General features: G+C 37.7%; 1 protein-coding gene across 1 annotated transcript in view; it reads right to left on the reverse strand.

Moving 5' to 3' along the window:
* The window catches only part of LOC139724629 (sterol O-acyltransferase 1-like), a 51,414-nt gene extending 42,180 nt beyond the window's left edge, over positions 1-9,234 (reverse strand). Inside the window, exons 1-3 of the mRNA XM_071635762.1 lie at positions 9,139-9,234; positions 8,789-8,965; positions 2,289-2,422 (exon numbers count right to left, since the gene is read on the reverse strand). Of these exons, the coding sequence (XP_071491863.1) occupies positions 2,289-2,422; positions 8,789-8,837 (183 nt within the window). The 5' untranslated portion in view covers positions 8,838-8,965; positions 9,139-9,234. The remainder of the gene's footprint in view (positions 1-2,288; positions 2,423-8,788; positions 8,966-9,138) is intronic.
* Between the last annotated feature and the right edge of the window lie 3,330 nt (positions 9,235-12,564).

Consider the following 12,564-nt stretch of genomic DNA (forward strand, 5'->3'; position numbering starts at 1 on the left):
TCTCTATCAAAGAGTCAATAAAAAGAAATGAAAAGAACCAGTAAGAATTTACAAATTGTGTACAAAAGAGGCAGGTGAAAATGAAAACACCATAGATGCTAATCTTACTGAAATGTATTATGGATTATCAGCAAACGATGTCATTTCAAATTCATGTTTGGAAGGTCTAATATCTACTACATTGATATATTTACTACAGGAAAAATACAGCAATAATAGGATGCTTCTGGTCCTGGTTGTGAGCTATTCTATCAACTTTGTTCCAAAACAAGACAAAACAAAACAAAAATGCCATGCAACTGGAGCTGATATTGGTGTCGGCAGTGTACAGTGTACATGCCAATACAGGAAGGTGCTGCGAAGTGAGTTGTGCAGATCTAGCATTTCCATATCCTCTTACATAAAGAGGAAGACACATTTATAAAAAGTTGGGTCACATTACAGAAGCAGTTTAAATATGTTTGCAGTTTGTACTTTTGCTGGTAGCACAAGTTGCTACCCATTCAGTTCACCAATCTTTGGCAATTGTATGATACAATGTATGAGCACACACGAGCAGACATACAATGTACTGAGAAACATGCTTGGTGCATTGATATGCTACCTTGAAATCACCAAGGATAGTGTAATAGGCTATATACAAGCGAGTTTAATAGCTATTTAATGAATGTTCCACACACCTGCATTGCATGTACTGTAGCTCTCTGAACAGAATGATTGTCGATTGTAATTGCATAATATGGAGGCTTGGCAAAGGCTACTATTCTGACCAGTACATAATGATTATCAAATTGCATTCCAACAGTAAATTTGTAATGCAAGGCAGTGTTTTAGGATCGCTGAAACCATCAATAATCTAGAGATGTACATTGTACACTGTACAGGTCTTTGTACTGGATTGTATAAAGCCTGCCGCACACTACACGATTTTGCCCCGATTCACCGGTCTTAAGACCTTAACACTAGATGTGTGACGTCACAGTCTTGCCATTTTCTAGTCGTACGACTGGGTCTTAGCGCCAGTCGTAGAGATTTGACATGTTGAATTTCTACGACTGGTCGTAGGCTTTCAGCCATTCACAATGCAGTAAAATGCAAGCGCACACAGTGCGCACTGCGCGCGCTTTATATTACAGTCGGGTCGTATAGTGTGCGGTGTCCGGTCGTACGACTGGTCTTAACACCCAGCTTGGCTTAAGACTTTAAGACCAGTCTGATCGTGTAGTGTGCGGTGGCCTTAAGGTAAACACTTCTTCGTGACATTGGCCTGATGCGCAATGTGACTTTACACTAGTGTCAGGATCTAGTAGCGGTATTATATTATAAATCTACTGACAATGTATGAAATGCAGTGACCTAATTCTATTGGACAAAGATAAACCTGGTTGCATGGTTCTTGCCTATACAAAAACTGTCAGACTTTTGTGAATACCAGTATGTACCTAAAGTTAGCCGGTGCTTGTCATGGTACTCAAATACCGGTATGATGAATTTGGATTTGGTATCAGAGAACTACCCACAAAGTAATAAACATTGCATCAAGAACTAAGCCTATTATTTTAACAGGAACCATATTAAATTATTTGACACTTATTTATCAAAAACCTTCAAGTTTCCCAAACTACCACCAGTATTTTGCTGATTAGTTTGTGCTGCCTTTAATACAGTTGTAATAAGTCAAACTCATATTGTAATTGAGTAATAAAGTTTGGGTACCAACATGGTACATTAAGAATATGCTGGTTTTGATAATTGATATTAAACTGGTCACACTTTTTGAATTGAATTGAATTGAATTGAATTGAATTGAATTGAATTGAATTGAATGGGCACCTCAGAATTCCACAGCACGTTTTTGCATACACAGAATGACTGGATGAAACTGATAAAACTCCTCAAATTTGCACATAAGGACATTTTTTTTAAATTGTTGAAAATTGAGAGAGAAATAAGAAGTGTAATCTTCTAAATCAGTGTTGCCAATTTGATAAGAATCACTTAAAATCAAGCCATTATAAAAGAGGCTTTTCAAAATCTTGCAAACCCAAACAACCAATAGTATTTGAGCAACAAAGGGATCATATGAAAGAGTGTTAGTTGTTGTTGTTGTTGCTTTTGTTTTGTTTTATTTTGTTTGTTTTGTTTTGTTTGTTTGTTTATTTTTGCTCTACCACATGAAACAATAATGATTAGTAAAAAAAAAAAAAAAAGATTAGATAGCCTTCTTGAAAAACATGAGGTTTTTAAGTCATAATGAGTTACAGTGTATTCATTATATTTCTCTGTACCTGTTGTGCAGCATCCCTGATGTGGGACACAGCAATGTCTCTGTCCAGCTGAGGAGACTGCATGCTGCGGTTGCCCTCCATGGTGCCATTAGCCGGCCTCTTCTTCACACCTTCCATGCTGCTGTGTTCCATCCCTGCAGTGTGTGACATTCATGAAGTGGGCAGAACTAGATTTAACTCCCTCAGCACCAACACCTCAACATTATATGGTCATTGTATGGATATGGATTGTTAGAGGTATTGGAAGGATTCTGAAAAACTGGGAATTGCTTATTGGCTCTGGCATTACATTTGCCCTTTGATGACATTATTCTGCAGATGACATTTCACTACCAGCACTATGAATCAGTCTCGTGACAACAATTTCTAAACCCAAATCAAAATACTGCAACTAAGAGCACTGTTCAAAGTTTTCCAACGTATCAAAGACATGCTAAAGGGAGAATTTGCTTCTTTGCCAGTAATTATACCAACATCAATTTAATGAGCTGTAGCTTTTTAATCAATTTGCGTTGAAGAAAACATGTATTACACAAATCAACTGTCAGAACTCAACATTGAGCATGGACAGGTGTCCTTTACCATACATACATTGTACATCTAATCAATATGATCAAAATCTGTATACAACAATAAATGTACCAAGTACTTGTCATTGTGTGTATAGATGCGCCTATGGGACAAGACAAGTTCTACAAAACAAATTAATCATTCTCTCACAATTCACTGGATTCATCACTCACATCATTTTAAACTGAAAATGCCCCAGAACCGTGTCACACCATGACAATTTATGAAAGTCAATGTTCTGGCAGCAGATTCTTTTCATAGTGTATAATAAGGCCAACAAAACAATTGTGAACACATGGCGCATAATACATGTAGAGGCGGGAGATTTTGTGTTTTTAGTAAATAAAGTAGGGCCTACCCTCCCACTGTGGTCATTGTGTTGTGATCTTTTGTGCAGGGCAGCTAAACTGTAGAGCTCAATAAACACACTGATGCATCTATGAATACAAGGTGTTAAAGCCTACTGCTACAATGTATTATGCTTTGAAGCAAACAGTTGCATTTTTGTTTATAATAGAAAAATTGCAGCATGTACTAATATTGTAGTTTGCATGCTGAATTACAGGAGGAAAAATCATTAAAAAAAACAAACATATATTTTTCAATTTTCAAATTTGATAAATGAAAAATCACACTTCCTCATTTTCCATAAAACAGAAATTCAAAAATACCGTCAAACAAAACAAAACAAAACAAAAATAAACACACCAGGGCTGCTAACTCTCACGCATTGAGCATGAGACTCACGCAATTCAACCAATTTTGACTGTCTCACTCTTATAAACGAAATCTCACGCTAAACCCCAAAAATGGAATGTACATGACTACAAAAATAAATATATCTCCAAATTCTCTGATATTCCGAATATCGATATGCCCAAGCCCAAAATTTCAAGATTTTCCCGCGCGGGTGTAAAGCTTAACCAATAATAATCATTTTCGGTTCGCGCGCAAAGACAAGCTATTGGATTACGATTGGTTTCTACCTATACCACGTGAGCATAGCTTGTACTTTTGGCAAATTACAGTACACGTATGGCTATGACGTGTGCTTTACATCGCTTTACATATTTTTACACTGACTGTGTACGTAGTATGTACAGTACCTACGGCCGCACAGCAGGCCGCCAGGCGTTAGCCAGGAGGTCGCTCTGCTCCCTCGCAGTGTCTCACGCCAAACTCTCACTCAAGGTTGGCAGCCCTGACACACACACACACACACACATACCGATACTGGTTGGCAGGTCTGTCCATGATGGTGAAACATGAGCACCCTGGTTTTAAAATCAACATCTACAATTCTATGCAATAAAGCCTATTTTAGCTTAGTACTACTAAAGTTTGATGACCTCCCCCAGGTACTTAAAGTTCTGTACAAATTTGTAGTTCATCCATTTATGAATTGCTAGGCATATTTGACAATCATAAATCATGCAAACAGACATCAAAATATGGAACTTTGTCATTTACAGATCTTGACTTTTTCCTCTCTGCTAGCATATTTCCATAGCATATGGAGAAAAGAAACCTGCACCCAAGTTGTTTTAATCAGGGAATAATTTTCTATTGCAAAGAAATTTGCTATGCATTTTGGATAAGACGCTACTAGTTAAACAAAATGTCATTTGTGCAGAAATTTCCATTTAAAAACAGAATTGTATGCCATTATATCCATGAAAAAAATACATAGCTATTCAATTTCACAAAGGGAAATTAAGAAATATATCCCCGTTACTAATACACATGAGTCATGCACAAAATTCCATTGCAACAGGCAATGACAATGCGATATCATAGTGAAGTGTAGGGTAAGTCATAAGTAAAACAGATTTGAAAATAGCAGACTATACACATTATATGCTCCACAAGCACATAAAATCATTAGTAGCTTTCTATCACTGTTTATGTTACACCGACCACATGTAGACTCCTCCCCCCCCCCCCCCCACACACACATGAATACACAACTACATGTAGGCATCTATTCTATGGGGCCTACATCAGTAGTTCATACATGTCACTAGACTGCATTCATTTTACTGGAACACAACTCATCCCCTGCTGATAACAAACTTTGCCAATGTCCCCGCTCCAAAACCAAAGAGAACACAATGATGATGGTACATTTCCAGTATCAGAATACGCCTAAAATTATGTACATGCACTTGTAAAAAGTGGATTTTTTTGTGTGACTAATTTTTTGCGCTTGGCTAGGTAAAAAAGAGTTCCGCATGTTTTTAATTCCGCGGAATCAACACGCCAAACTACAGGATCATATGGCAAGCAAACATATTTGCGTGCTTTTATTTTCGCCTTAGTTTCTGGTTGCGTGAAATGCGCTAAAATTTCAACACCGCGAAAATTTCCACTTTTTAGTACTGGTACTTTTATCTGTCACACATGTATGATGTAACTACACCACTATACTTGCTTTTTACTTTAAAAAAAAGAAATAACACTTGTGGATAGAATAATCACACGTTTGTTGTATCTTCTCACTCAATCCCCTCCTTTGATTCCCTGCCCTTTCTTCTACATCTGCCATCAGATGATGCCTGGTATTTGCATCAGCAGACTGGGAGTAGTCTACTTGTCCCCCCCCCCCCCCCCCCCCCTCCCCTTCCCATTACCAACACCACCACCACATGACCTCAGTGAGTCAACTCAGGTCAACAAACTTTCTCATGGACAAGGTGGTAGTGATGCAGTTCCGCATTCCAGTACAAATAGCAAGTGAGGAGGGATCTGTACACACACAGTACTCAGACAAATATGAACAGGATGCTGCTTTGTATTGTAGTACACTCCACTGAATTGCACAGTGTGAGTGAGTGACCTTCATCCTCAAGAGTGACCTATATTTTTCTATACCCCTCTCCCTCTCTCTCTCTTCATGTGATGAAGCTGGTAGTGGTATCATGTACGAGAGCACATTTCCACATGTTGTATCAGTAACATACCAGAGACAGAATGACAGGAAATATCTGCTTGAGTCCAGCTGCATTGCAAGATGGCATGCACTGTCATTTATTGTGGACACAGTTTATGCACAATGACTTGCATTCCTGCATTTATGCATAAACATTGTAGTGTCACTCTATCCTCTATTAATGCCTTACAGCACTTGCTTTGTTCAACTCTTGACATGCACACTGGGGTATTTTCTTTAATCTTAGCCAGCTGGCATACAATTGTTGAGGTCTGGTCACAAATTGTCAATGAATAGAGATTACCTAATCCCTGTAATCCTTTTTGTGTTAAATCTCATGGCTTTCCCCCGCACATGGAAGTGATGAGGCATATTGCTGCACCTGAGTGGGTGGGCTTGCTCATCTACAAGTTTGTATTACGACGGAGGTATTACTGCAGGTCAAATCTGGATGGATTGCTGATTGGTAAATGAGAAGATTTCAGAACAAACAAAGCTACTGTGAATGAGTCAACAGGGCACACTGTGATTTATGGAGTTATAAATGAAATATTTACAAACATAAAGAATCTAGCTGCTGATGACCAACTAAAAAGCTATTTTACCCTTATATCGTACATTATATTCCATGAATATAAAGAATTTGAATTCAATTTGTGTGTATTGAAAGCTGTTGCTATGACACTCATGCCCTAGGCAAACTTGTACCAAAAAAAAAAACAAACAACAAAATGTATTCTGGTTGTCAGCAATGACCTTCGATATACATGGATTTGGTCTATACTACTGGTACACATGCCAACACTTTGAAGATGGTAGCATACATATTGTAGGCCTACATACAAGTCAGGCCTATCATCTGTCTCTTGTGTTCATGCAGGAACAAATCAAACATTGAATATTTATCATTCACTCTAGCACATGTGCATTGAGATGGAGAATCAGTTACAGAAATTCACAGATGCTAGATCCCGGAATTCAGAGTGTCACCCCTGCCAGATAGATCAATGGGGCTACCGAGTAAGTTCAACCACAGGCCAACACACTCTCACCCATGAATGCTTTCATTGTGGTCTACCTTCCACCTCAGAATGTGGGTCAACAAACTTTTCATTGACTGCACATTTCCTGTATGATGGGAGAGGGATTCCTTTTCATTGAATCATAATGGACTATACACAGTAAAGAATAAAAAAGAAGTGGCAGCTCCATTAAACAGTGCAAAGCAGCAAGTTCAATTCAAATCAATTCAATTCAGTTCAAATTTATTACCGGTACACATCTCTGGAATAAAATGATATCACAGAGAAAACTGTTTAAAGATGAAGCAAATAACATAGATTGTAGGCCTACATATTCACTTGTTGAATCATCATACATATGTCCTACTAATCAAAGAAAGGTAGGCCGACATATCAAAACAAAGATGCACTGTGGACATTAATTGCTCATATCATCAACCATTTCACAGTTTCTGATAGCATCCCAGTCTAAATCATTTTTTTAATACAAGGATTGATCTTCTTTTTTTGAGTGGGTGCATGTATCTGGCCTTAAACAGATGTACCAGCTGAAGAATCACATTTACTGGTACTAAACCCTTCAAATTCAAAGAGACAAATTAATTGAGTAAAAAACGTACACACACACACACACACACACACACACACACATGAAAAAAAAAAACAAGCTCTTCAGTTGAAAATAAAAAGTTCAGAGCACTCACTACACGTACAGTTGTGTAGTTGTGTAGTTTGTGGGCACATGTGCTGGAAAATAAAAATAAGAATGATTAATAATAACAACAGATAAATAAAAACTTGCCAGGGAAAAATTTGATGCATCAGACATTACTTTAATGTAATGTGATCACACTTTCAGGTTTCTGTGTGACTGAATAACCAGACACATGTAAATGTAATTTCAATCCATTTCCTCCACAACTGACACACTGGGGGCATCCCGGAATACTCAGTGTAGGACTGAGGAAAGAGGATATTGCTCACAGTCCCACGTACATGTAAACTGTGCTTTATTCGCTTTCACAGCTACGTGGAAGGCAATGCACAACGTGTTTGAACAATGACAGCAATTCCTGTCTTCGCATGGTGCTAATGGGTACCGTATATTGATAATTGCCTGACACAGTGTCAGTATGGAATGTCCATTACAAAAAAAAAAAAAATCTAAAAAGAAGAGAGAATATCATAACAGAGTGCAAGACAAAGGGTTAAAAAAAAGTTCTGCACACTTCTTTTTTTCTTCAAGATTCACATTCTTTGTGCATTGGTCAATGGTCAATTGGTCAATTTCAACAATCTGTGACTGTATTTTCTATCAAATTTATGAAGAAAAACAAATCAAATCATTACACAAGAGGCTCACAAAATAACTAATGCTTTTAAAATGCAAAGACAGCTATTAAAACTTTTATGAAAACAAAACAAAACAATGTCTCTGATCTTTGGGTGCCAAAATGCTCTTCACTGCTTCAACAAATTCTTGTACTTTGTAGGAATGAAAGAAATGTAATTTCGAGCAGAGTATCTTCTTTCTGCAAGATCTGTGAATCAAAGCTACTCACTAGTTCTCTTCAGTTCCACAGTGTACATTATGCACTGCGCATAAAGTTTCCCCACACAACGGATTTGGCTCTCATAGTGTGATTGTCCATTACTGCTGGAAAGGAATAGCCGACACATGACTCCTCATCATCCTCCTCTTCATCATCATCGTCAACGTCATTGCCATTCACAATCATCATTCTCATCAAGATTATCATCATCATCATCATCTTCATCCTCCTCCTCATTATCATCATCACTGACATTGTCATCATTCACAATCATCATTCTCGTCACCTTCATCCTCCTCTCCTCATCATCACTGTCATCATCATTCTCATCATCATCATAATCATCTTCCTCCTCTCTTCCTCCTCCTCCTTCTCATCATCATCACCATCATCATCATCATCATCATCATCATTAATTGTACTAACCGTTTAATTGTCCAGACTCCTTGACCGAGCGATCAAATGCCTCTGTCATCCTCCACAGGTCAGTACAGCAAGGCACAGCTCAGCTACTCAAGCCACACGAGATTTAACAGAGAGAACTGTATGTCGATGTCGTCTGATAAAATTTGATCGGACAATGCTACTCGATGATTAAATCACCTGAAAAACAATGAACAACTTTTCCTGGAACCAACTGCTAGAACTGTTTGTGCACCTCTATATTCCTAAAAAATCGTTTTCAGTAACTGCGATTTAAAAAATTTATGCGCGGATTGAGGACAGAAAGCAGATACCCAAATTTACTCGCAGCTAGCATACAGTCGAGTACTTACTAGTAGCTCGTGGGAGAAGCCAGTCTGTTTTGTACACGCACGACGACAGTGGGTGTACCGCTGCTTGCTGAGATACACACGCTATCTTTACTTGCTCGCGCTATCGTGTGTGGTTGGATGGGATCCGTAGATGCTCGAGCAGTGTGTGTGTGTTGTTGTTTTGTTTGTAATGTGTGCGTATTGCGTATTTATAACCCGTGTTTACTTCCCCACCCCCTAAAGAGGGGGGGGGGGGGGGGGGGGTCAAAAATTGACCACTGAAAGTTTGTTCACCTTTCGGGTTTCACTTGCTTGAAAGTGTTTTGTGTGTATCCGTCCGTCGCTCAAGTTCGCTCGCTCACGACGGATTTGGGCGGCGTGCTGGTTATTTCCCCATTACTAATCTTCCTTTTCCAGGAAAACGTCCAATGCAAGTACGTCATTCACCGTTCGATAGGATGCTATGACAATTTTACTCTCGAAATCTTTGTTTTTGTTCTCTCTTCTTTGTATTTTTTTTTATTTCTCAGTCTAGAAGATTATTATGTAGGCCTTCGTGAACATTAGAGAATACTGTAAAACATGATATATTCGCGGCATGAATTTTTCGCGAATTGGAGCCGACGACTTTTTTGCGGCATGAAATTTTCGCGAAATGCCACTGGCATTCAATGCATACAGTGTAGACAAGAATTTTCGCGTGCATTTTAATTTCGCGAATCTTGGCGCTCGCGAAATTCGCGAAATTAAAATGCACGCGAACATTCCTCGCTTTACAGTAGTCTTGACTGTATGTTTATGTTTAATCTTCTAGATTTTTCTTTCTTCTTCCAAAATGATCAGATTCCACGGAAATCGATTCTTCCATGATATTCTCAATGCCACTGCTATAGGTCTATTTAAACTGATTATGTCATTGTGGTGGTTCAATTAAAAAAAAAAATCTAACTATGCCACCTGAATGGACTATAATATGAAGATTTTCCAATGGACGAAGATAACAAATAAAAAATAAAGGGTTTTACAATAATTGTGGTTGTGTCATTGTGCCTAGAATAATTTGGACATTCTTTTGGTTGTTATTATATTTATTGTCACATAAAATGAACAATCTCTCACTGTTTAGACCTCTCCAACTTCCATGACAGGCTTACCAGTATAGGCCTACGTTACAGCACAAAATGAATAATTATGATCATAAAAGTATCATTTTCATAATGAGAATAATGAATACAGTTAATTATTCGATATTAAAGTAAACGCCCACCTATTACACTCTCCCCCCGCATCCACACACACATAATGAGCGCTTAAAATATTAAAACAGTCCTTACAAATGCTCGCATAAATTAAGTTATTAACGAACCTACCAATGCACTCCGATCCACGGGGGGGGGGGGGGTTAAGGGTCAACGTATAAGCATGCCTCCCCCTCCCCCCCCCCCCCCCCTCCCTCCGCCTAACTCGCTTTGATGGAGACAATCTCTTGGTGGAACTCTCGGAGGGGTTTAGTGATTTTTTTTATTTTTTTTATTTTTTTTTTTTGAGAGAGAGCCCAAAATGTGTGCATATGGAAGTGGGGGCTGGTGCCCTCACCCCCCCCCCTATCCCTGTTTTGACAGACAGACCGATGTAGAAAAATAAAGAAAATAGGGTGGGGGAGAGAGAGACTGGGGGAGAGAGGGAGACTCGAAAGAGAAGGAATGCAAATTGTTCCCTTCTTCAAATATTATTCCTGTGTCGAGTTGTTTTATATGTTTTCATATTTTATCTGTATAGATATATTACTGGCCAAAAAACACCAAAAATAAAAAAAGAACAAAATGTTGACCCTGATATATCTTAGTATTAGAGCATGTTTTTACTTGTATCAGCTAGAAATAATATTTTTCCGAATAAGCATACCTGAACATTAAGACATCGTTATCTCGTTTTTGTTTTGTTTTGTTTTTTTTTTTATATTCCTATGGACTGGTAAAATTTTTTCCCGAAAAATTCAAAATGTCATATCTTCCTCATATCTTATCCGATCTTTGTCATTTTGCATTGTTATGTATGCAATATTTTTCTTTTTCTTTTGAAGTTTATCTATTTTGGGGCTGGGTTTCCTCTTTAAAATGTCTGTTTAATGAATACGAGTCTCGTAATTTTATCAAAGTAAGAAAATTCCCTTCATTTTATAAATTTGGCAACATTGTGAGTTCACCATAATCATTGTAGTCTTATCAATACAGTGATGTGAATCTAGAAAACGAAACTCCATTCCTTCATTATTTATCATTTGATGTTCTTGTAGAGCCCACACCGATGTTTTATTTTCTGAAAATATTTTCTCAAAATTTTAAAGATAACTGATATTCATTATTATTGTCTTGGCCAATTTATGTATAAACTTTCTAATAATTTGTTGCCGTCTGTCTTCACAAGTATGTTTGCGAGAAACCGCTCGTTCCATAAATATCCGACTCGTCACTCAGATGAATTCCATCTGCCTTTAACTAGAACTATGTTTACACAATCTATATTTACATTTGCTGGACCTAAATATTGCAACAATCTTTCTAACAGTTTAAGGACATCTCCAAGTTTAAGTTCTTTTAAGAGTAATCTGAAGAAAAATATTTTGAATAGTTATAGGAATTGTTAATTCTTTATTGGTTGCAAAGAAGTGTAAAATCCAACTAAATACAATTATTCTGTTGAAATTACAGCTAAGCGGCTCCATCCATCCACTACCTCTCGTGTCCTATTTTTTTTCTTTTATCTTCACTCCACGCATTAAGCTGTTTTCTCCCCCCCCTCTCTCTCTCTCATACACACACACGGACACACACACACACACACACACACACTCACACACTCACACACTCACACACACACACACACATACTACTTTGTTTCACTCCTCTCTTTTCGGGCATGACAGCGACTTAGTGTAGGGATTTGTTTAGGGTTTTGTTTCGGATAAGTTAGGTTATAGGTCTTTTTGTCTTAGTTTCTTTGTTTCATCCATTTTCAATGTTTATCAGTCAATCGATCATATAATTTCTTGAATTACGTGAGGGGGGGGGGGGTGCAGCCTACAAGCTCAGCTTTTTAGCATTCCTCCCCATTCCCAACATTTTCCTATACTTACAAGTTTTCTGTAAATTTATCCTTTACTTTGTATAATGAAATTTATGCACTGTATTCAATTTTTGTAATATATCTGTATGTTTTTGTTGGAAATGAAAAATGAATGAATGAATGAATGAATGAATGAATGAAATTATTTCATAAGAGGCCTGTCAGTTCTTTTCCGGCGTAATGTACATGCTTTGATGATGTGTTTGTTTGTTTGTTTGTTTGTTTGTTTGTTTGTTTGTTTGTGTTTTTTTTGGGGGGATGGGGTTTCTAAACTCTTGTACATTGTCTATTAATGGCATTTATACCTATATAACCAAAAAG

The sequence above is a fragment of the Diadema antillarum genome, unplaced genomic scaffold (genome assembly GCF_040938485.1).
Source record: "Diadema antillarum isolate AM-2024a unplaced genomic scaffold, OU_Dant_1.0 scf00000224, whole genome shotgun sequence".
Taxonomy (NCBI): Eukaryota; Metazoa; Echinodermata; class Echinoidea; order Diadematoida; family Diadematidae; genus Diadema; species Diadema antillarum.